Genomic DNA, 26,134 nt, shown 5'->3' on the forward strand with positions numbered 1-26,134 from the left:
TTCAGTGACTGTATATGCTACTGATAGTATTACTCTGTGGGGCGAATACAATAGTGTTTTGGTAATCTGTTCATGCAGTTCCTGGGCCTAGATCACCTCTGATAGGGGAACCTAACAAAAGTAGGACAAATTACCAGTACTAATATTCATGTTTCTTTTCAGCTAGCTAGTTGCTGAGGGACATACCTTTTGAAGCCACCTACAGATAAATGGCTATTTTCTAATTTTGCCATCATGATGGATTGTCATAAAAAAATAAAAGTGCTGCGCTATTTATTTATTTAGTCCCATTTATATTAAAACATTGATTCATTGTCCTAGGTGATTTTACTGTTAATACATATGAAAAATAAAACTAAGATACGTGTTGAACTACTTATACATCTTCAGGCAACAGTCACCTGCTGCAATAATCATAATCATAGCCCTGGTCTACCCCTATAATCAAAGCCATTATGTGTTATTTAGTGTGTACATTTAGTGGGTAGAAAATGGCAGTCTTCACGCGGCCCACTCTGTTAAGTGAGAATTCACAATGAATGCCATCAACTTGGCAACCGAACATCGCTCAGCAATCTCCTGGTCTTCAGAGCAGCAACGTAACAAATCCTAACATTCTTCCTCAGGGCCACACAAAGTGCCGTGTAGGCCCTGGAACAAAAATCCTGCAACTTAATGTCAAAGTACTCTCATGGGCAAAATGTAAGTATTTTGGAAACCTGCTGAAGACTCTTAGCATCGACATCCATATGTTGCAAGAGACCCATGTTAGGAACGACCAACAAGCTAAGCATTATGCCTGTATCTACAGATACAACCTAATGACCAGGCACTATCATCTAAAATATGGCTTGGCAATATACATCAAGGACACCATCACAGATTTTAATGTTATTCCAGGAGCCGAAGAGGAGACCATATTTACTGCAACCATCAAAGTAAGGGAGCGCTACATCACCAATGTCTATAAAGCCCCTAGTTCAAGATGGCCAAAACCAGCGTTATGTAGCACCCCTATTCCATGCATCTATGCAGGTGATTTTAATAGTCACTATACTATATGGGGCTATAAAACAAATGAAACCGATGGCGAAGATCTCATGGACTGGATATCTGCACAAGACTTACAATGCTACCAACAGTTCATAGGGCTCCTCAAATTAGCAGGAAAGAACATTCCCTGAGGCTTTCAGAAAAAGCACAGTCCCTACTGGACGAGAGAGATGCAGGTGTTGCTCTGGCAATACAACCAGACCAGGAGCTCTTACACCGCAAAAGCCCTGCTACATTCCCTTGACACAACATGATGCCAGTGCTGGCTTGACTGCGTACAAAACCTTGATTTTACACATTCAAGCTATCGAGCCTGGACACTACTGCGATGCTTTGGGGCCGCTAATCCCACAGAGTATCAACCACCAAAAATCTGGCCAAACTCAGTAGCTTCCAGACTGGTGAAAAACACAAAAGGATCACTTGATAAACGCACAAGAAGAGAACCGTATCAATAACTCTACTGGATACTTGCATCAATTCCCTGAGGAGAACCTTCCTTGTCAGTGTTGAGGAAGTAGAAGAAAGACTTACCATGATGAAAAAAGGGAATTCTGCAGGCCCTGATGGTATTCCACCAGAATTTCTCCACCATTCTCCACCATCTCAGCCCCAAAGGACTCCAGTGGCTAGCAACGTTGTACTCTGTTACCTTGAGGACAGTATGGATCTCTGTAATATGGCATAAGGCAGTGGTAATTGCCAGTCCAAAGCCTGGGAAGCCCACTGATGAACCAGGAAACTATAGGCCGATTTCTCTACTATGCATGACCTATAAACTTCTTGACTGTATTATCCTCAAAAGAATACACCCTTTTACTGTGCCAACTATCCCTATTGAACAGGCTTCCTGCCAAAACATAGCTGGTGCTACCAAGTTCTGGCACTCACAACTCACATGGAGGCTAGCTATCAGAAAAAACTAAAGAATGGTGCAGCATTTGTCAACCTGTCATCTGCGTATAACACTGTATGAATTAAGGGCCTGATTCTGAAACTTGCAAAAATTATATCTTGCTATCAAACACTTTGCCTGCTGAGTAATAGACACCTTCAGGGGTACCTGGGTAATGAGACCAGCTCACCCTGTACCATAAAAAATGAGCTACCACAAGGCTCTGTACTTGCACCAATCCTCTTTAAATATTTACATAAGTGACATACCTCCAACTAAATCATGAAAATTTGGCTATGCAGATGATCTTGCTATGACAATCCAAGAACCAAACTTCCATGACATTGAGGAAGCATTAACCGAGAACATCCGAATTATGGAACAATACTTCAGGAAATGGAGGCTCAAACCAAATCCTGGAAGAACAATAGTAAATGCATTCCACCTAGATAATAGGATTGCCAAAAGCACACTGAGACCACCTTTCTATGGTAAAAATGTACATGATTACACTCCATCATATCTCGGAGTGAAACCCATCATATCCCAGCTGAATACGAGGCAGTGCATCACTGGAACCCTTAAGTCGACTCCAATGCCATGGCCACCTATTCTGTCTAGCATCATTCCCCTGCCAAGATGCCGAACTGCTGCAACACTGCACGAAGTTCAGTAAATCCAAGAAAACAGATGCCTTCCTATCCACCAAGACCTCAACAATGTGCCCCCATCCCCAATGAGTTAAGTCCCGCAAACCAGTCTGGGAATATCCGCTTGGCCTCATGCAGTTAGGCTATGATGTGTTGGATCCCACATAGAAGGTTCCTGGGTTTGATCTCCAACGGACATCGTCATCAACTCTGAACCAAATCTGAACCAACCATGGCAGATATGGTGGATGTTTAATGCACAAATGGAAAATCAAGGATATCCTGGTGCACAAGTGTGGCTGCCCACAACAGACCATGAAACACATCACCACCTATTGCCCAATTTATAAAGAGGCATCACTGCAATAAATTCTGCTACTCATGATGTAGCCATCTGGCTTGATCAACTTCAGGTGAAATTGTAATTGCTGCTCTACACCATCCATATGAAAGAAGAATAAAAGTGTGAATTTTCTTCAATGCTAAATCATACTTAAATCAGTTTTTGGTAATTTTTGTTCTTGACCAGAAGACTTTAGAGCAATTTTATGTATGAATCTAACAGCACTAGAGATGATACTGTGGACAGTGATTTCTAGGTCATTGAGCGAGCCAAAGTGACCAGAAACTTGTTTTATTGATATGTATCATATAAGAGAATGTGTAAATGAGAGAGTTGTCCAGGGCCTGCGGAATAAACCAGTGGTTTTCAACCCAGGGAGTTCACAGACTATGTCTAAGATTTCCATTTGCACCTCCATTTGAAAATTGGGGTCTGCAAATGAAAAATGGTTGAAAACCACCTGTATTAAACCCATGGGATTTATGAACACAGAAGACATATAAAGAGCATCCCATGACCGACAGAGTTGACAGAGCCTTGTTCATGCTATATCGATGTTTGATGGCAGAGGAAGGATTCAGATTAAGACAGAATAGATACCTTAGAGAAGTATTCAAAATGCAGAATGTTTTTAATCCTGATTTTATATAGTTTATTGTGCTTTTTGTTTGATGAGAAAATTCTATTAAAATTAACCTGGAAGCTGCATTTAGAACTGAAGTAGAATTCAACTCCCCATTTCCTTCAGAAGACACAGCGTGAAAATTGCATTTGTAGTTACTGTGAACTTCTACTAGTAGAGAAGAAGCTTTGAGAGGTGAGGAAGAAAGTGATTGCAATATAAGGGGGATTCCACTGTATTATCCATCTGTGATCCAGCAATTACTTTGTGGGGAATTTATTTTCTGTTTGACAGACCCATATAAAAGTAGAAGGTATCTGAAATGTTCTTACTACTAGGCAGGTACAGTAGTTTGTACTGATAACTGATAGCATGATGTGCATTTGTAGCTTCAGAGAAAGTCTTAGTCTTTTCTTACAAGAGGAGGCATGATATGTGGGTGGGAGTCTAAAACTCCAGGATGAAATCCTGGCTCAGTTATGTCAATGGCAAAACTCCCATTGACTTCAGTGGGGATAAGATTTAATCCCAGAATTCTATTCCCAGTTCTGCCACGACTCACTGTTTGACTTTGGGCAAATTGCTTCCCCTGTCTGCCTGAGTTCTGTAAAATGGGATGATATTTACTGTACCCATCTCACAAGGGATGCAAAGTATAAAGTATGTTGAACATATATAACTGCTAAGTATAATTAATTTTTTGATTATGCTGTGTAAATCAAACATTATAATGATTCTTGTTGGGGTTCTTTTAATGTAGGCAATTTATGAAATTCCCCAACGACCAGCAATTTCCTCCTTAAAAACGTATTTTAATACAATATTGTATCCACTCCATTGATAAGTTTGCAGTAAATCTTACGAAAGCTGAAACTAAAATCTCTTTTATTTCAATCTAGTTACCTGTTATTGTGGAAGGATGGGATAAAAGTACCTCCAGATGTTTGACACATCTGGAGCTTACACATTTAAGAAAAAAATTTACTCTAAATCAGAACAAAAATAGACTAAAATGAATGTATTCAAATTGAAGCAAACTTAGACCATACATAAAGTTGCCTCTCTCTTACTACCAGGGTAAGGGACAGCTTCAAGTTTGGGGCAACAGTTTAGGCTCATCAAGAACAATTTTATGGAGAGACCCTGCAGTTGTCAGAAGCACGCCTATGACAAGAATTAATATATTAACTGGTCTGCAGCACTCTTTGACAAATTGCTTACTAAATACATCAAAATTGATTGGATGTTCTGTGTTTAAATTGACAAATGGCTGCATTAGGGGAAGGAGGGAAATCCATTAATTACAGCTGCCCTCAACCATAGGAAATGTAATCATATAAATATAGATTTTGTTAAAGCAAAAATCTCTACTTGATTGTAGTGTTGCTGGTAAGTGTACTTGTACCTCTTTGCTATTAAACCTCTAATAGGAGGCTTTGGAGGCAGTTCTTACCAATTGACTTTTGAATAATCAAAAGACCATTTCTATTGTGTTAAAAGAAATGATGCAGTGTTTACTTATCCCATGACAACCACTTCTGAAAATGTATTTATTCCATAGGTAGGCAGATGGGTGAATGGAACCACTGAAGCTGGTACTGTTTTATTAATTGTTCATCATGGGATACTGTTTAATTTATATGACCTTACTCTCGAATTCAAAGGCTTAAGCCAGGTGACTCTACCCAAATTCTTTGACCTCCTGCTATTCAATATTGGATTGATTTTTATTATTTCTGTAAAGTAATTTGTGTTTAATGTTTGCCTGAAGCTACTGAGAATTAGGTTTGTAAACTCTGTAAAACAGACCTTATAAACATTTGGACCCAGATTTACAGCTGGCATTGGCTTTCGCCAGTATAGTGTATCCTTGGTCACCTGAGGACCAATGGTTGTGTATATCTTAAATTTCACTTACAGTGCCTTTCATCCAGGGATCTCAAATCTGACTTGCTAAGTGTTTACTAAGTACTGTCTCTAAAAGGATAGTGTTAGCCATATTTAACTGTTTGGTTAAACTAAGTGATAACACAATCTACATAGGTAGTCTGAAGTCTCTATGGTATCACATTTACACTTCCTATTCCCTTAAATGCAAGTAAAACACCAATGACAAAATTCTTTTCTCTGAGCAACTTTCAGAATTTTATTGCCTATTTTACATTCCTTTCACACATTTCACTGATGACCATGGGAATTCCACATGGGAAATTAGTGCATATTGTGCAATAGAAGACGGTACTCGGTGTGACATTCCCCTTCGCAATCTGGACTGATGTATTGCTGTGTCACCCCAATTCCTCACTCTTGGAGCCTGTCTTGCGCTTGCTCTGCAGCCCATTCACAGCCTCTTGCAAGCAAGATGCCCCTAACTCAGTGAGTGAGTGCATCTAGCCAGCCACTCATGGGATTATGAAATAGAATGACCCCAGCAAACAACAAAGAAGCTGGACCCTGTGCTGAATGACAGCTGCTGCTACATCACAGCATGTCTCAAACCAACAAACATGAATAGCCTTTATGGGCTTGTGGAATCACTCCACCAGATATTAGGAGAGCAGTCACAAGCAAAATGGAATGATTATGACAGGTGAGAGATACCAAACATCTGCTACATAGCCACATTGCAGTAGTTAACCACCTGAAATTGTGGAAAAGCTTCCTACCTGCAACGGAACTGCTTTAAAAATCTCCAGAGACTACATAACTGGAAATGTGATGCACACCACTCAAAATACTCAATGAGGTGTCAAAATACACATTAACAGTCCTGAACACCTTCCCACAGAGAATGATTGGTCAATGTGGAGATGTTTAAATCGCCTCTGAACAAGAGTTGCCAGGTCAAAAGTCAATATGTAGGATTGGGGCGATTCCAATAACCCAGACATTCGTGACTGTCGGGAAACACAGACCATGGAACTTCTGTTGGTCTGCCGGCTCCTCGAAGAATCATGCACCATGGAAGATCTCTCCAGGCGAACAGAACCATATCATATTTAACCATATATGGGCCATATCATGTGCTCAAAACTGGAAAAATCTTTGATTATGGAGGAAGGACACGAGAAGCAGCAGCTAGGGTGTCATAGCTAATTCTTTGGTAGTTGCCCCAGTAAGCTGTTTGAAAGTAGGGAATCACATTACATCAGTGTTTTGACATTTTGCAAAACCAGTCAACAGTTTGGATGATATGTACTTACCCAGCTAGATATGTACTTAACCTTTATAGTCAAAGTGGAAAATTAAATATTCATATGTTCTAGATTCTCTCTTTGATGTTATGTTTGTGTTTGCTGAGCAACATTGCCTTTAGCTAGTGTTGTATTCTTTTCTTAAAATTATGCTTCATTTCTGCAGCATAATTAAGCAACGCAACATACTTTTCAAGATGACTCACTGTAGCTACAAGCCAGCTTAAAGTAAAGCTTCTTTCCAAAGGCTAGTCCTTTAGCCCTGTAAGATTCTGAATTATTTAGAAGCAGTCTAAAAATCCTAGTTATTGTGGAATTAGTTTGATAATTTCCCCTGAAATCTAAAGAGGGTGTGTTTTGTAACCTAGCACAGTGAGGGTTCTGATTCTGAATGGCATATCCTGTTGCTACTATAATACAAATGACATTAATAATAATAGTGGAAATAAATATATGATTGCCTTTCTTTTAAAAAAATAAATATTTGACCAAAATTAAAGTGATTTCAAAAGCTATCTAATTTTTGGAAATTTGTTTACACTTATTTTTAAAACAATAATGGATTTTTTCAGAGGTTTTTGTTTTTAGAACTAGATTTCTTAAATTTCCAGATTAAGCAGAACCCAAACACACAGCTCCTCAGAAAATTGATAGCCGGTTTGGCTTTGGTTTGTTTCAGATCTTCTGTAATAGTTACTAACAATACTGAGCATTTTCATGACTATAACCTAGCCTCCTGCTAAACAGTCAGATTAAAGAAGAGCCTCTGCTCACAGGTATAATACTTTATTATTGTTTCCTGGCTTCTATCTACAGTTTATCTCTGCCACAACATTTATTTTTATCATAGTGGTATGTAAGCATTAGTCATGATCATGTTTCTCTCCTCTTCATTTCACTTTATCATCATCATGCCTTTTATGGGTGTCTCGGAGCCAGTACCAACAGCAAAGAGTAGTGATTATAAGACAAGAGAGCCGTATAACACTTGACTTGCTCTTCCACAGCTAACAAACCTAATCTGCAGTAGTTAACATTGTCACTGTAACAGGGGGCTTCAGGATAGTGGGGAGAGGTCACTCACTTTTCCTTTACCTGCTTTGAACAGCAATTTGCATCTTGAAGTTCTCTTCACTCTGAACTTATTTGATTCACAAGCCATTGGGAATTATTTAATTGTGTTTATTTGTATAGTTTATTGTATTGTAAAGCAAAATTCTCCTTTCTAATCCACGCTGTAGATATCTCTTGGTTGTTCCATTTTTATCCCATGTGCAATACTCCCAGTAGTGTTAATATGTGCAAAGTATTCCCTAGATATCTGTAGTGCTGATGAGAGAGAAGTGTGCCCTGATAATTGTTTCTTAATGTAAAAAACAAAATGAATTGAGACTTCTGCCTTTTCATTTCCTCTTCGAAGTGATGGGAGATGGTAAATGGGATTTGCTATACCATTTTAACAAATTAGAATTTTATTTGGTATTTCACTCTCTTATAAATCCTGGATTCATTACAAACTGTTTGACACTTTTTAAAAAAATTGTGTAAACTGTGTGTTTAACTAATGTAGTAAAATTCTCAAAACACATTTTATTTCTTCCTCATTTACCTGATTATTCTTTTACTTTAATTGTTTTGTACTGACAAGACACAGCCAACCCTGGGTTGTTGAACAAGTAAGTTATGTAGACTTTTGATGAGTATCCAGAATTCACCAAGCTGTTAATCACAAAAAATGTGGAATAAAGTTTGATACACAGTCATTTTAAAAAAGTTAGGATTTTCATGTTTGCTTCATTAACCATGAAGGCATAAAGACTAGTGCTTTCTTGTCCAGATGTAACTGTTTGCATGGTAATCTAAATCACCTCTCCTTTCATAAAAAAGTTTAACTGGAAATGTTAGTTTGTGTTTTGTGTGAGGGAAATTTAATTTCCATCACACTCTAACCTTGTGATGGCTTGGAGCTCACCTTGGCATGCCTCTGTTCAGTCATAGTGGGTGGGTCGACCACTAGGCATCACTGCCCTTAAGGGGCAGACTAGCCCATCACAAATCTGCTTTTCACTTTTACTGATGAGAGCAAAGTTAAGTGGTAAAGGGAAGGAAATTCTGTTCCTTTGCTGAGTAAGGGTCTGAATAGGATAAGTAGAAATAGGGCAGGTGTCACTTTATAGAAGTCGTCTCACATGGAAGTGCAGCTCTACAAAGGCAGAATATGGAATGTGTTTAGCCTTGATCAACATTTATGTAATTGTTTAGCAAAAGTGAACAAAAATTGCACTAAATTCAACAAATTCAAGTTAAATTGTCAAAGTGCATAAGAGTTATTGGAGCAGTGTATACGTGCATGGTCATATACATGGCCACATCAGCTTGGTAAATATTTCCCCTTCCCAATCCCCTTTTCAAATGCTAAATGCTGGAAACAGCACTGTGTATAAGAATTAAAATCTTTCAGATGTGTACAAACAACAATAATGAACTAGGGCACATGCTGAAACATTTCTTTGCTGTTCTTACATGGTCATCTGGAACTTCTTAGAGAGGGGTCCATCAACACTGAGGGGTCAGTTTTCAAAGCTGTGTATAGGGATTTAGCCGCGCGACTCCTATTGACGTTAATGGGAGTCAAACGGCTAAATCCCTGCGCACCGCTTTGAAAATGTACTATTAAGCCTTTTGACTTCTCACTACATACTTTGATTGTAACACTAATCCATGGTTAACATAATTTTCCCGACAATAATGTCAAACATACTTTTGAAGTCAGTGAATTATAGAAATAGTTACCTCTTCCGTAATTCTTTAAAGATGGCCATCAGATGGATTTCACAGTAGGTTTTTGTAGCTGAAATTATTTTTAATATGTGAAAGAATGTATTTATTGCTCATTGGTAGAGATCTGATAGTCTGCTTGCACACCCTAAGTAACAAAGTTTATTTCCACACCAATGCAACATTAACACATTGTAAGTGGTACTGTACATTCTAGCTATGCCGAGAAAGTGTTTCACCTCTTTTTGCAAGAATTTAGAAAAAGAAGGTAGAGTCAAGCACAATGAAAATTACCTGTCTTGCAACAGAACTGAGAGAAACATTGAAGCCTGATTACAGATTATTTTTAGCATTTAAAAAAAAAAAAAAAAAAAAAAAAAAAAAAAAAAGGTAGACATGGCTGCAGTCTACCAGACCAATGGAATTTAAAGAGCCATTAAAATATATATATAAATAATCATCAAAGCTCTTGAGAACTTCATCTCCTACTTAGATATTCCGGTTAGATTATAAACTGTGTGGTATAGGGATGAAGTCTTTTATGTCTGTAAAGCACCTAGTTAACTTTCACTGCTGTATAAAAAATGATACATACATACCTTTGGAAGCCAAAGAATGTGGCACAATGAAATTGTGTTGCCAAACTCCAGGGTTACAGAATTTCTTTACATAACCCTATTATCTTTGTTCACATAACAATCAGAGGATCAGTCATAACATGGAAAATGTTTTGTTTGTGTGTTTGCAAGTGGGAAGGAGTTTTCCATCAAGAAAAAGAAAGGAGATTGCTTGAAATGCCTTTTTAGACAAGTTTACTGGATGAAACTAAGAATAGCGCTTTTGTTCTGTTTCAGGGAAATTTAGTCAACTAACATACAGAGTACACCGCTATTTACGATTTCAAAGAGAGTTTTTCCAAAAAGGGAAAATCCAATCTTTGCTTCATTGTATGTATCAGCCAGTGAGCCAACAATCACAGCTGTGTGATGGAAGAAAGAATTTAGGAATATGCATTCACCATAATTGTGCTACGAAGATTGATAAAGAGCCATTAGTATTCAACTACTTGACAAATTTGCATTGCTCCAGTGAGCATAATACATAAACCTCCCCAGTACGGGTCAGAGAATTTCTGTAAGATCTGAAAAATCTAGCCTGTTGAATTCAATGAAAAGTTGCATCAAGGAGACCTATACAAGAACTGGTATATTGGATCTTGATTTCTATTCATCAACTGTAATATAGTGATGTAGATCACCTGAAATGTGTAGTTTAATCATAAAAAAAAAAAGTAGGAGAATCAGTTGAGTTTGTGATTTGTTCATCTCTCTTCCTACCTCTGTCTATTCTAATTATATCTGAAAGTGCAAAGAAAACACTTTGAAATCAGATGGTGGTATCCAGATCAAAGGGCCATTGTGCACACATCTCTGATTGTTCTCAATAAAATTTGGGTAAATATTTGCCTTTGTAGATTAGTTATGAGTAAATTTTTCAAGTCTTAGCCAGATTTTAAAATCTGTTGTAACTCATTTAGAGTCTGTTGTAATTCATTTAAAATTTAAAATTGTTTGTGTGCAACTGAAGTAATAGGAAGGCTTTTATGTGGCTTTTTTCCTCAGGTTTGTGGTTTGAAGTTAATTTGGACTCACATTAGCTGGATATTTTTCCTGCACTAGCAGTTGCATGTACAAATGATAGAATTTATAATGTCCTCTTCCCCATTGTGCCTTAAAATAATATTAACTCAGTATCTGCAGTAACCTTAACTCTGTGTCTCTTGTAGGGAATATCTAAGAGAGACAGTAAATATGGAGGATTTTTTAAAGTTACCTTAGGGCAACAGTTGTTTGTGTTAAGCACCTGTGCAGCAGAATAAGGGTCTCTGGGGAAGATGCCCTATTCCTGTCCTGAATGAACTATACATCTTGTGGTCACAATATTGGGGGAGAGCAGCCTACATGGGGCCTCTCGCTCTCCTTCTGCTCAGATGGATGGGAAATGGGTGAGCTGAGCTGTACTGGTCAGGATAAAGTAGGAAGTAATCTACACCAGGTATAGGATGGGTACGGATTACTTACTCCTGGAACAAGGAGAAAACCAGGGACCATATTGTGACTCTGAGTCATAGTATAGTCCCTGGCCTGCTCAAGGCAGAGTCTATCCCTACAGCAGTCAGAAAGATTTTAAAGAGTAACCGCTGTACATGTGCAAACCCATTTATTCTTGATTTGCACTCATAAGCATGTTTTAGAGAGGCTGGTTCTGTCATTTATAGGCTCAAGTGCTGTGCCCAGATGAATGTCATGTAGACAAAATTTGGCTCTAGATGTTTAATAACTGCTTACTTTCCATTTTTCACTATACATGTTACAGGAGTCTGTTATACTAGAGTACACAAGCTAAACTTCAGTCCGGTATGAAATTTGAAATTATTTGAACTCCAGATTACTTTAGGTTTTTTAAATAAACCTGAGTAACAGCAGCAAAAAGTTAAGATTATATGGTTCAGAAATAATATGCTTAATTTGTTTTAATAGAAAACAAAGCACCTACAGTTGTTGGGGTGATATCTCTTTGCACAGTAATGAAATATCCTTTTCACAATTACATACTGTCTGTGAATATTCTCTTAGGAAAAATAATTAAGTGAGATTAAGTACAAGGTGTGAGTTACAGTTAGAAAACGTAAATAACTGAACATCTCTTGTATCCAGGATCAGGGTGCAAGAAAGACCCTTGACTGATTTAATACAGAACGTGAGCAAAATATGTTCTTTTTATATCTGATATGTCATAGTATTGGTGTCACTGTGTTTCTAAAGAACTCAAAAAAACAGTATTATTGTAGCACAATATTGACTGCACTATTATTAGTGCTGTATCATGCTTCTCCTTTATCCAGCTTTTCAATAAGATTACAATTTTAGTATAAAAATTCCTTCTGGTCTCAAATTGTTGTAAACTTTCCTGTGGACTTAAATTAACCTTCTCTTGGAACTGTGTATTTCTGTAAATAATGGAAAAGTTACTTTTTTGTAACACACAAATGCACAAACAATAGGTTTTATGTATGTAAGACTTGTGGTGTTTTCCTGTAATTCAAAACCATTTGTTAGAATAAAAGCATTTCAGGGTGTTTATCTATAATGATGAATACAAAAGGCAAATCTCCAGCAAGGAGACCTGCTTTGTTAGAGTCCGATCTCACAAGGTGTTATGTGCCTTCACCGTCCACTGAGATTGGCAGGAGTTGGAGGCACTCTGAATGTCGTGGGTTGGGCCCATTGTTAGGGTATTCTGCTATCAAAACCAGATTTTTTTTAAGTGGCCACTTGGCTGTATAAATGCTGGTTTATTAAATAATAAAATTACTGAAGTTTGATCTTAGTCAAGGTTTTATCACTGCTGCCCTTCTGATGAACTCTGAGCCAGAGTGGCTTCATTGAATTCAACATGTCGTCATTTAATTTCTTTTAATGCTATGTTCTGAGGCTGTACTCAAATTTACATTATTCTATGTCCCATACAAACCTGCTGCTTTTCAGGGAAAGCCAGCGTACTGCAGGAGCAAAATTGTGAGTTCTTAAGTTTGAATGTTCTTTCCAAAATACAGGCCTTTTAAGTCCCAAATAAAATACATGCTCGGTTTTCCATAAGAGTATTTTCAGTGGACTAATATGATGACATAGCAGTGTTGCTGCCGCTGGCTAAATCAACATTTTTGCTGTTAATCACTGAATAGCAACTTCCCTGATCTTGACAGCTCTAGTAGTTGCCCCTGGGAGGGAGGGGGAAAAAACAGTCCATAAAGTTCCCATTGGTTTGAAAACAGAAACATCTGCTGGAGTTATGAACAGTTTGTTAGCCGAGTTCTGTAACAGGAAAGCCTGCAGTTGATCAGCTGTGCCCTCAAAAACAGGCATTATTGCAGTCAATAGAATTTATTGCAGGGAAAGTTTGGGAGACATGGAGAAGATTAGGGCAGCAGCAAAACGTGTCAAAATATGTTTTTCTTTTCACTGTTTCATAAATAAGCTTTGCCAGTAAGGAATTACTGTGGCCAGCATTGTTTCATGTTTATATATTGGGGGTGAGACATGTAGCTACTGCAGTCTACAACAGATGTATAATTTATTAATATTAAAGTTTGGTATGGGATAGTTTGAATCATCCTTAAGTTGTTGAGTAAGATCTGCCACAGTGATAATGATATACATGAATACAGTTTACCATAATATCCTGAAAATGAATGCTGCTTAAATGATGCCCTTAATTACCTACTGAATATTATATTGACGTCAGAGAATATGGCAGATGCTTAGCACTTCATGGAAGAATCTCAGCACCTTGCAAAATTAGTACATACACTGTATGTAATTTTTTTAAAATTAGGCCCTGGGGTCATTTTGCTGTGTTCCAACTTTAAGAATGAAGACATACTGTATTATGAGGGTGTCTGAAGCGGCTCCACAGTTGAGGTTGTGTTAAGATATGCCCCTAAAACTGGACTAAAAGCACTTTATTTCATATGGTATATGTATTTATGAATACCCTGTGCTGTTTATGTTATAGAGGCGCCATTCTCTGTTTATGGTTACAGTTGTGTCTGTTTTGCCATTATAAACCCCTATTATTAGGGGTTTACAGCACAGCTGTAAAAATCTGCAGTGGGTGGAAGCCTGGCACATAAAGATCAGCCCTAAAGCAATATTTTTAAATCAATTTAAAAAATTGTTAATTTTTAGGTTATGCGATATAAAAATATTCATTTTAGCTTTAATTAAGGTTGTTCAGTGGGTTTGACATAAGCACAATGCTCTTTTGTCTTACCAAAGTAAAATATTTTTCAGTCACATTTACTTCTGTCTTTCCTTAATTTACATTTTGTGGTGCCCTCTGCTCCCCCCAGTGGGTACAATTCCCCTGGTGTAAACTCCAGTGCCCTAACTTTCAGCCAGTGTTCATCAACAGGTACAGGAGTGTGAAAAGTTTCACCTGTCACATTATTCTAGGCCCCTGCACTTTGCTCCTTAAAAATCCCTGCTCCTTCCTCCAGTGTGAAGTTGCAGGATAATGCTGCTGTCACGAGAAGGTGCAGTGACAGGGCCATAATGACCCACGGAGCAGCAATCATGAGATGATATTAATCCTTAGCAGTGCTGATCCCTGGGAAGAATGAGGCACCACTGCACTTCTTTTTTCTAGCAACAGCTGGCAAACGGTAAATTATGTTCCCATAAATTATATGTAAAAAGATATAAATATTGATGGCTTGAAAATTTCTCTGATTCTGCAAGTGTTAAGTAGCATCAGTGTGCAAACTGAAGAAGTGGAGCGATTACTTTTTTTTGTATTAGCCTATGTGTGTATGCTATTCAGTTAGGAAATGAAACTATAAAGAAGCTGGCAAAAGGACCTGTTTTCTCCCCCTGTGTAAGAACAGTTCTATTGTTTCTGTCTTTTGGATGACAGAGAGACATAAAACTGAAGTATTAACTCCTCTATAGTAACGTAAGATCCCACGGCACATCTTAGAAGAGATATGGTGTTAATTCCTGTGATGTGACCAAATTCCGGCTGAGGTGCTCTGCCTACCTAATTTTCTGCAGTAGTTTCAGCTGAATACAACCTTTTTTTTTTTTTTTTTTTTTTAAAAAACAGACTGTTACTCAGTCTTACTATACACTGTTAATCAGTTGTCATGGAAATTGTTGTATTTTACTGGCAGAGGAAACAATCTCTGTGTATAACTTACATATCGGTTTACAGGTCAGACTCTACTCTCCCTTGCATTCATGCAGCCTCATTGGGTGCAATCTTGCCAGTTGTATATGACTACATGGGACTGCTCTTTGCAAAAGCCTTTAATCAGAACAGGGATAAAAAGTGGTCCCGCAATGGGTTTTCCTGGAAGAGAATCTACAAGGAGGATCCCACTTAATGAAGTGGCATAAAATGAGCAAAAGAAGCAAAAACTGGTCTTTTTAAGTCCGTAACAACCTTTAGGGCCTACTCCTGTAAAAACGTATGCATATAAAGTACTACTGATTAATGTCTCATTGACATTATAGCAGCTGTTTGTACAAGTAAAATTACTCATGTATGCAAGTGTTCGCAGGGTCAAGCCTTAGTTGTTGGATGCTATGCGGTTGTGCGTTAGAAATGCATGCATAGGTGGTTAGAGGTCAGAAGTGGATGCAAATAAATCATCATAAATCAGAGCTGGCAGTTGCTTTTTGTGCTAGCTTTTTTTGGCTACTTTACTCAGGACCCCAAAGCAATTACAAATGTAGGGCAAATTCTGTTCAGATGCATCTTTTGTTCCAAAATATGTGTTTGTTTTATATCCAGTGTTTCAGAATAATTTAAAAAAAATCCCATTTCTTAAGTGAGAGATCTTTAACTAACTGTATAGTGGCTGTGTGATGTGTACCTATATGTCTAATCTGCCATGGTCTTTCCTAAAAAGTTGCTCTAATTTCTCCCCTTTGACTCCAAGCAGCCTGAATCCCCATGTTACCTGCACGATTGGATATATAGCATTCTTATAAAACATTAGCTATTTACACAGAAGCAAAAGGGGCTTTGCTGAATAGGAAAACTGCAACTTTTTTGGTTTTGGTCTGTGTTCTGCTTTTTTATGAGCAGCTAATCATCTGTAGAAACTAAAAGTAACCAAGGTGTCATGTTTTTAATGAATAGTTTGTTGTTACTATTATAAAATATAGTAATTTTATAAAAGTTGCTGAGATGTAAATCATACATTCCCACCTGATTAAAAAAAAACCAAGTCAGTTGCCAAGTCAACTTCAAATTAACTGCATTAGTGCCATGATGAGATGTTCATATTTGTTCCTGAAGCCAGGGAAGCAACTAAGTATTCAAGGTCGGTATGTGTGCCAGTGCCTCAGGATAGGTTTTGTCACTGTAGTTTAACATAGTTCAACTTCTCTTAAAGTGGACAATTTGAAAAGTTTGTGCAGCAAGCTTATATCATTGACAGTGGCATTTGTCAGTGTGAAATCCCTCAAGACACATGGGAAGGACTGTCATCTTTACTGAAGCTATTGTGTATGCTTGTTCAGAGCTTCAGGCTGAAAGACGAAGAGCAAGCTGGGTTATCATAGTGTCTGCATAGGAATAAACAATATGAATGCTTCCAAGTTTTCAGAAGAGGAACTTCTTTAGCATTTAGGCTATCTGTACTCAGACTGATCTTGCTCTCTGTTCCAGTATAAACAGTCACAGCTTTGAGAAAGTATGTATGTTGTCATATGAACATATATATGCGAAGGTACATTTTAAAAAGTCTGAATGAGAAATCTTAATTCTTCTGTCTTCTTTCATTTCCACAGTGGTTCCACCTGGGAGTCCCGGACCTATTACACGACATGAGTCGTATGACAGCTTAGCGTCTGATCACAGTGGTCAAGAAGATGAAGAATGGCTTTCCCAGGTATGAGATTTTTTGGGGGGGGAGAGGGAAGAGGAGTTCTATGTCCAGTTCTGAAGAGAAACGCATACTATCCAGTGCAAGGGAATGCCAAACCTTTATTAAAAAAATAAACCTGAAGACCACAGTTCAGCAGTAGAACATGTGGAAACCTAATTTCAACCATGACCTAAGTGGAATGAGTTTGGTGGTGTCAATGAGTTCCTGGTGGATAGGTGTCCATGTTTTAACAAACATAAAGCCCCCATCCTGTTGGTGCTAATTACATCATTAGCAGTCTCTGCATTGATCAGGAAGGACTGACTTGGTCATGGAGAACTATCTGCCTTCCCCCATTCTGCATATGTGGTCCCTTTTGGTCAGGGTTAAAGGATGTTAACATGGGAAGGTGGGGAAGATACTCCATTGTGACCTATGCTGTACTCATTCTATCCGAACTTAAGGCTGGAGGGTTAGTCCACTTAATGCATTTATTTCTCTTTCTCTCTGGCTGTCAGTCACCACCTTTCTCCAATGCTAAATCTATTCAGTTAGTGCCGAATACAAATAAATGAGCTTAAAATGTAAACTTGCAAAAGTAATTGCCCCTTGACTTAGCTCGACTTCTGAGTTAATGTTTCCTCTGTAACAATAGAGAACATGTTGCAGGAGTGAAGCTTTCTGTTGTCTGAGATATCATCAACCATTAAAGAGGAAAGTCAGATCTTTGAACTTCTGATTTGGCCAGTAAGTGGAGACGGAATCAATTTTCAAATAGTTTGGTGTAAACTCCAAATGCATTTGTAATTTTGGAATGCATTCTATAAGGTTGGAACCACAAAAAACAAATTTAAGGGAACATCAGAAAGCAAATTACTTTGTAAAACCTTTTTCAGTCATCTTTAAGTCGTATCCCTGAAAAATAAAGATTGAAGAATAATAATGTAATATCTTTATAATTCAGTTATTTTTAATGGAAACTGTTGTTATAGAATATCCTAATTTAAGACTGGGAGGTTATTTCACTGTCGTACTTTATGATGATCTCAATGTGAATTAACAATTTTGTATCATAGGCCAAATCTTTAAGTTTTTACTCAGTTTTTACTCGGGGAGATTCTCATTGCATTCACTAAGAACAGGGTAAGGATTTCATGATTTGGCTCAATGCAAAACTTCAGTTTACAAACACAGGATATAAATAATAAAGTGAAAATCTATTTCTGTGAATTTTTTTTAGATTGACCTTTGAAATTTATTTTTGTAAGGGTTAAAAATGGTGAAAAATAACTGAATTTACCAAAGCCATTATCCAGCACTTTCAGAATTCATCCTGACAGGCAGCCGGGATTTTCTTCAGTTTGGATACATTAGTATCTAGATGTCATGCTTTCAGTGCTTATTTCCAGCTTTCACATTTTAATTTGGCACTGTTTCAGATATATTGCATTGCCTCATGAATATGCTGAAGATCTGCTTCATCCAGTGGCTTTTAAACTGTATATAGTATCTTCCTCAAATAAAGTCCCAGTCCTGCAGTTGTTCTACACAGGTGTACATCTGTGTTTCCTGGAGCCCCACGGACTGCAGGGACCTGTTCACTGGGAACCAATTACAAAACCCTGGTCTAAGATTTCAATTTTGGTTTCACGTTGATATGTTATACCTGGTGAAGCTGTCTCTATCTTGTCACAGCATAAAGACAAAGGGTGAAATCCTGGCCCTATTGAAGTCAATGCGAGTTTTGCAACTGATTTCAATGGGGCTAGAATTTCACCCATAGTTTTTAACAGTTTTCCGAATACTGTAACTACAATGCAAATGTTATAGTTCACGTTCCACCATCATTTAGTTAGTTTACAATTTAGCTCATGTTACTTGTTGGGTAATTCTTCAATGTAGCAGGTGGCTCACACAGCAAGAATAAAGTGATCATATGGTATATAGGATTGTGTGTTGCTAATACAAAGATGATTCAAAAAAGTAATAGGAGCTCAGCGCTGCTCAAGTCTTGTCATCAATACTCTGTAATAGAGCAGCAAGTATATTTTATATGAAAAAAAATTCCTAAATGAGGCCTCTTATGACACAGAAAGAGAAATCATGAAATGCAACAGGAATGCTTAGTTTTTGCCAAGTGAGAAGAGGCATGATATCTCTTTTGAACATGAAGATCCTAGCTTTCTCTAAGCAAGCCACTTCAGATTAAGCCCAAAGAGCATGTATGTTTTTCAAAATTAAAGTGTTGCTAGCAACAGTAACAGCATGCAGTGAAAAAACACTGTCCTTCACTTCAACTTTTCAATTAGAACAGTGGGTAATGTGTGCTGTCAGTGTGAAGTAGATACAATATGTTTGTCCTGCACACAACAGGAGAGTGAATAGGAACATCTGGCCATAGCCTCGGTAAAATTTCAAAGGCATCTGTTTACCTCTCGGCTCTGTGACACTGATGGTTTCAAGCTTAAAATATACAGAATGCTTTATCTGTGGCCTAATTTACATTGCTACATAAAAGCTACTCAAAATCATAAACCTCTACAGTCAATCTGAGTTACCCCAAGATAAATGGGAATATGGAGGTAGTACTACACAGACTATGCTTTTGTCCTCCGAGGCTTGCAAATAACTGCCTTAGAATGATATTTTCTAAGCCTTTAAAATTGCCTTGTGTAAGAATCAGAAGTCACCTAAAGCACAGAAATTTGATACTAGTTAAAGAAAACTGTAAGATGCTAAGCAGGAGGGCACATCTGTATGTAACAAAACTACTGAAAGATGTAAATACAAATGTCTTCAGTGTACTGCATTCTGTCTGTATGTGTAGTTATTTCCTGTTTTAATAGAAAATGGTAGGAATTTAGTAGACTATTTAATGTTGTGGTTTTGAAAATACCATTTCATGGAAGTTTCAAAATCAGAAACTCTAACAGGAAAAGAAAACGTTAACGTATCTTTGTGCATGTTGTTCTTAACTGTGTCTTCTTGATCTTGTACTCATGGTGGGTTGACCTGTTCATTCTGAGGCTCTATTTTTACTATTAAATACCTTTTCAAAGCAAAAATTACTAGTTGAAATTTTCACGCTTGTTTCATTCTTTAGAGATGCTTTTTTTTAAAGTGTTTGGAAAAAATTGATGTTCATCTGGTTTTGAGAGGTCAGTATGAAAAAAGGCATTTTTCACATGCCCGAAAATATTTTGGATGCTCTGATTCCTGTTTTGCTTACTAAAAATGACCTATTTTGTAAGATTCAGACAGGCCATGGATTTAGTCTCTCATTAAGAGCAAGTACCTTTGATTAGAGGAAGAAATTTGTTTAAAATTATTTGCAAACTTCCAAAATTTTCACTTTTTATACTCTCCACTCCATTTTAAAATATGTATGGAAGTACGGGGCCTCAGGTTATGTGTATATGCACTAGTACATGGAAAATAAACCCTTTTGCTTTTGTTTAAATTGTCAGACTTTCAAATGAATCAAATGTTAAACATTTAGCTGTCTTGCTAAAGTAAGTGTATTGTATATACGTGGTTGTATTGTATATACGTGGTAATGTGTGTATGGCTGGAGCTGTATGATCCATTACAAATGATGTTGCTTTTCAGCAAGACGGTCTGTGCCAGCAGTAGCCTCAGAAATGCCAACACTAATTATCAGCTTTGTTTTGAAATACAATTTACACTTTATACATGTGAAGAAGTGCTTTTTACAGTGTGAACTTTCAGAATGATACACCGAACAAAATTGTAACAGCTTGCTCTTAAAGCGAGGTCTCCCTGACCTGGTGAGAATTTAAGTCGTTGACAAAGATGTATGGGGGAAGGTTTTCAGTTGCTTCACTTGGTCTAGGTGGAAAAAGAATGAACTTTGTTCTTTTTTTGTTGTCAGCAAAAATGCTAAATTGTTAGTTTCATAGCTGTGGAATTCATTTCACGTGTGAACATGGTACGAACTGGATCACATGAAATGATAGTCAAGGTGAATGTCATGGGCTCCAGTAAAAGGATTCAGCGCTTTTGTCTCCTAGAAATTTTTATAAAATTGAAACTACCAAGAGAAGTTGTTTCTGACCTTGAGCTACATAGGGCTCAATTTTCAAAGTCAAGTGCCTTAATAACATTTCTGACTCCTGCAGAATGTCTCCTTGTGAGTTTCTGAGTGCCTTCATCTCCCACTGAGACCACAGGACTGAGGGTTCTCAAAGCTTTGCAGGGGCCCTTTACAGAATCAGACCCTATATAAGCAAAGCCAATCTGTATTTTGCTCTGTTGAAATGTCTTCTAGGGGATGGAGCAAAATGCCTCCCTCCTGTTTGGTTGCCCTGGGATTCCAAAGGGTTCATGAGATTGAGGGAATTGCTCAATGTGATATATAATACTCTTGTAGGTTGAAATAGTGACTCACACTGGACCTCACAGACGCCTGTGGATGGGCCCGCAGTTCCAGTTCAAAACAATTCATCCCTCAGGCCAAACAACAGTCATTTCATCCAGTTCTTCTGTGCTGCAGTCACATGGTCCAAGTGACACACCACAGCCTCTTCTGGACTTTGATACAGATGACCTTGATCTCAACAGTCTCAGGTAACAATGAAGTTAATTTTACAAGAATGTTTCTTAGTTATTTACACATAGACTAGCCGATGGCTCAAAAAATTTCTTCCATGTAAAATGCATAACAATTCATATGAAGCTTGTCTGGATCAGATGCTTAGAAGGTCACATGCCTTGTTAATGATAAAAATTCCTCCAGGACAAAGTGATGACAAAAAATTTCTATCCAGACGTCTTAAGTGGTTGCTTAGATTCCCTTCTGTTGCCGCTTCTTGCCTGAATAACTATGGAAGATGTGCAAAGTCCAGTTGTCTTGTTCTGTTGCACTTAATCTCTAAAATGTTCAGTGCTTCATTGCCTTTCACATTGTCTGCATTGCTTAGCAACTTCATTTGCTATAACCTGACTAGGAGCATCAGGGTATAGATTTCTAACCTGCTGACTGTAAAGGGGTCAGAGTGTTGGAACACTAAGTGAACCACTGAAATGTGTCCCCCCCCCCTTTTTCAGTCTTTTCTTTCCTATTAAGTGCATTATGTAAAATTCTGATACTAGATTTGACCCTAAAGATGCCTTGAATAACCTTTTCCCTAGTATATTCCTTTCTGTCATTGGCAAAACGACATCATCTGATGGAAGTATGTTTTTATCTGCCTCTTTGCCAACAGCAATAACATCTCAGTACAACAAAACAAAAGTTGCTGCTTAAGTTGGTTCATGACTTCTGTTTCTTCTTAAAGAGTGACTCATACCCTTGCCTTTTTTCAATTTACTTTGTATTGCTTTTGCTTTATTTTCCTCCACTCTTATTTTTAAGATTTCCTAACATTATTGACCACTTTCTTGGAGCGGCTGACTTCCTTGCAATTTATCAGCAATTGCTAATAGATTATCAGAAGATGCCATGGTGAAACCAAGTGCTGTTACACTGCTGAAAATGAACCAAGTAGTTCATCTCAATATGTTTCCAAAAAACTTTCTCAGTTTCATTAACTGAAAGTTATTAATATTTGAATGAGGGCTTTTTTGGCAGGAGTTTGTTAGTATTTATTGGTAGCCAGTTATTTCTTAAAACTGCTACATTCATCATACATTTCTGCTTTCTTTATGATAGTTAGTTGACAAGCTTTAGCAAGTCCATGTCTTTCAGAGCCTGCAGATGATTCCGGAATTGAAAGTTTCATGTTATTGGCTCTGTGGCATTTAGGCTGCATTTCCATCTCCCACGAGTAAAACAATGGAAGAGTGGAAAATAACCAACCCTGTTGAAAATTATGTAGACTCTCCTGGGCCCTGAACTTGATGTGAATGAGTCTTTGCTCATGTGGGTAGGCTCATGGACTTCAGTTGCATTGTTCTCCCGTGTAAGGATATTCAGGACTGGGCTCTAGAAGTGTATACCTGGCTTTCTAAGATTCTTCATGCCCAAGCCAGCTGATGTCCAGACGCCGGATACTTTAAAGTATATGTGTATATATATAAGATAATTGATTAAATGAAGAAAGATGCATGCTGGCAAGAGACTAGGTAGTTAAAAACATAACCTTTCCCTCCTCACACAAACCTGTTTTTCCTGCCAAGCCAAGAGACTGGTACTGTACCTGTGGGCAATAAGGGGAATTTGTAGAGTTAGGATTTTTTTTTTTTTCTTTTTCATCTGTGGTTTTCAAAGAACTCTAATCCTATGAGAAAGTGTAGACACACTTACTTTGCATGAAATTTTCCTCTGTGTTATATTATTCATGGATCCACACATCAGGGGAAAATAAAAGTTTTCAACACTTGGTTCACTTCAGAATAAATAGTTCTTTGATTGAGCTTGTTCAGCTTTCTTGATCTGAGACAGCCTTAATGACCAGTGATTTGGACACAGGTGACATGTGATTTTAAATTTTAGGATTCAGCCTGTACGCTCTGAACCTGTTAGCATGCCAGGATCATCGCGTCTAATTTCTGATCGCAGAGGAGTTTCAACGGTGATTGATGCGACCTCAGGTAGAATTCATGTGTTGATTTCATGTTTTGATTGACATTAATGACATTTGTCAAACTTTTATTTATTTGCTTAGTAACATTCCGTTGCTAACCAAAACTGTATTTTTAAAGAACGGTCAAAATTTGCAGATCTACTATTGTGTCTGTGCTATCTTATATGCAATGAACTTCTATTGAAAGTTTCCAGAATGATGACTTGTTTTGCCTTTGATCACTCGAATGTGAAGTAGCAGCACTTGACATAAAATCTAAATACAATATATGTGTTCAGTTTACTTAAACAGTTAGAATATCAAAGTGCCTGATCTAAAGAAGCAGAAGGTGTGTAAGGACTATCACATGAATGCTTTTATTAGTGAAAGCATAAAGTTTAGAAAATCATTACACTAATAATCTCTGTCTATCATGGTTATAAACTACCTACCAATGAAACATATCCTTTTATGTATTAACAATGTCTATAAGTGAACACTGTCTGTTGGATAAACTAACCGATGTTTCTTTAGCAGGAATATTTTTCAATTACTCCTTTTGCAGTGGAGAATAACTTTAAATAAACCATGGTTATAGCAATATCAGCATAGTAATATATGTACTATAAAGTTTTCTCCTCTTGTCTTTTAGTGCCATGGTATACTATGTATAAAGAAACAAGGGCAGCAGGGTTTTATACTCCAGTACAGCTGTACAGCATCTGAAGGTTCCACACAGCAGGATTTTGTCAAATAAAAATCTCTCACAAGTAGAATTATTAAACACACAGCATTAGTCAAACAGTCGAGTCAGAGAGGATTTTAATCTTCAGCAATTTGAAAATCCTTAGAGACTGCTGATTGGATTGAGGTTTAAACTGTAAAAGGAAACTGTAACACATACAGAAACTGATTTGTGAAGGTTGTTTTAAAGAGAGTTAAAAGAAAAGCTCCTGTTCCGGACTCTGTTTTCTATAGATATAAATTCTGAATCTAAGATATTACTTTGTTTGCCAAATCTGTTTATTTTGATATTTTTAAGATTTTTCTAGATCAGTGTTTATAATTAAGTGTAGTAATTACATTCACACTCCATATTTAAGGTTCTGTCATAACTGATGATATAAATCTCTATTTTCAGAAATATAAAAGTTGTTAAATTAACTGCTTGAAACTAGGCAAACATCTGGGGCTGCTTCCTGGCAATATTTTTAATTAATATATATGAAAAATTTCAGAAAATTGTCTTGGCTATTGGAAAACCTCCAAGCATCAAAACTGATGCATTTTTGTAGTAGTTCATCTGAAAAATGTCATCTTTTAAAAATAAAATATAACAGACTTAGATCATAATAGTAGCCTTGGACAGTATATTTGAAATTTTGAATACCAAATTATTAATGTTTTAGGCTATTCTACCCAACAAATCCAATCATGACCGCTGTCCAGCATAGTTAGGGGTGTCTGAAAGGTGGCTAGAACAACTGAGTAACTATGACCTAAGTCCTTAGCTAGTCTGTAATGTGGTTCTCAAATATGGTTTTGTAACCAAGTTGTTCCATCTACAATACAAACAATAAACCATGCAAGAACATGGCTACCTCTCCATGCTAAATAACCCTTTGCAGTTATGTAGATGGGGCCTTTGAGTAAAGTGGCTCATATGAATATGATGAAGCTTTTTTGGTAATGCTTTTAACGTGTGTCCACATTATAATTAGTATACATTGTTATAAAACTAAAATATATTTACTTACAATGATGTAGTTTTATTACAGCACCCCATAAGTTTCTTACAAACAATAAATGGACTTTTCCAGTGACGTGCTGATAGCAATATTTTATTTAACTCCACTGCCAAACAATTTGGATTTGAATTGATTTTTGATTCAGGGACTTTAATCTCCATATGGGAAGCCTTTGTATTGGCCGAGCCCTGGTCCTTTCCCATGCAGAAACTATTACTCCTTAGTAAAGATAGGTGCGCCAGATGACTTCTGATGGTTTAGTGATGTGGCCTCTCCTAAAGGGTTAAGGAGACACAACAAAATGCATGCACTTTTTCTGAAGAGCTCATTCTACACTTGAAACGGAGTCCAGCAGATGAAAAACAGAGTTTTTAGCACTCACTCTTTCTTCCTCTCATCTTTCGATTTTTTTTAAATGCTTAATGGATGTGCATCAAATTACATTAAACTCAGCTTTGAATTTAAGGATTTTATTTTAAATATCATTCTTGAGCTGCATTACATTTTTGTCTTCAAAAGTTCAGTACTGTAAATATTCTTATTTCCTGCTGATATTACTAAGGCACGTCCTAAATGGCTTACATTCTTTATGAAAACAAGTTTATTGGAAAATACCTTTTTAGGTTTGAAGGGTTTTTTTCTTAAGTAGGTCATAAATTTTTATTACCTAACCTGAACCAGGAAGTGATTCTTCAGTTATGACCCGTACATTTGAGTCTGTTGCACTTTATGAAGATGCTTATCTGACTGCTGGATTGCCTGTTGCTTAGAGATGTGGCCAGTGTGGCGCCCCTCTTATCAAGCTCTATCACTTGGTCTTGCCATCAAAAGGTTGCAGATACATGTTTATTATCAATTGTTCTTGCAGCCCATTTAATAGTGTGCACACACA

General features: G+C 37.3%; 1 protein-coding gene across 8 annotated transcripts in view; it reads left to right on the top strand.

Annotated features, from left to right (window-relative positions):
• BCAS3 (BCAS3 microtubule associated cell migration factor) overlaps positions 1 to 26,134 on the top strand; it is a 451,757-nt gene that overhangs the window by 190,664 nt on the left and 234,959 nt on the right. For all 8 annotated transcript variants that reach the window (XM_067538144.1, XM_067538140.1, XM_067538137.1 and 5 more), the window contains 3 exons: positions 16,894 to 16,994; positions 21,361 to 21,557; positions 23,425 to 23,522. In XM_067538144.1, coding sequence (XP_067394245.1) covers positions 16,894 to 16,994; positions 21,361 to 21,557; positions 23,425 to 23,522 — 396 coding nt within the window. The remainder of the gene's footprint in view (positions 1 to 16,893; positions 16,995 to 21,360; positions 21,558 to 23,424; positions 23,523 to 26,134) is intronic.

This window comes from Emydura macquarii, unplaced genomic scaffold, assembly GCF_026122565.2.
Source record: "Emydura macquarii macquarii isolate MOO-44397 ecotype Brisbane River unplaced genomic scaffold, CSIRO-AGI_Emac_v2 contig_450, whole genome shotgun sequence".
Lineage (NCBI taxonomy): Eukaryota > Metazoa > Chordata > Testudines > Chelidae > Emydura > Emydura macquarii.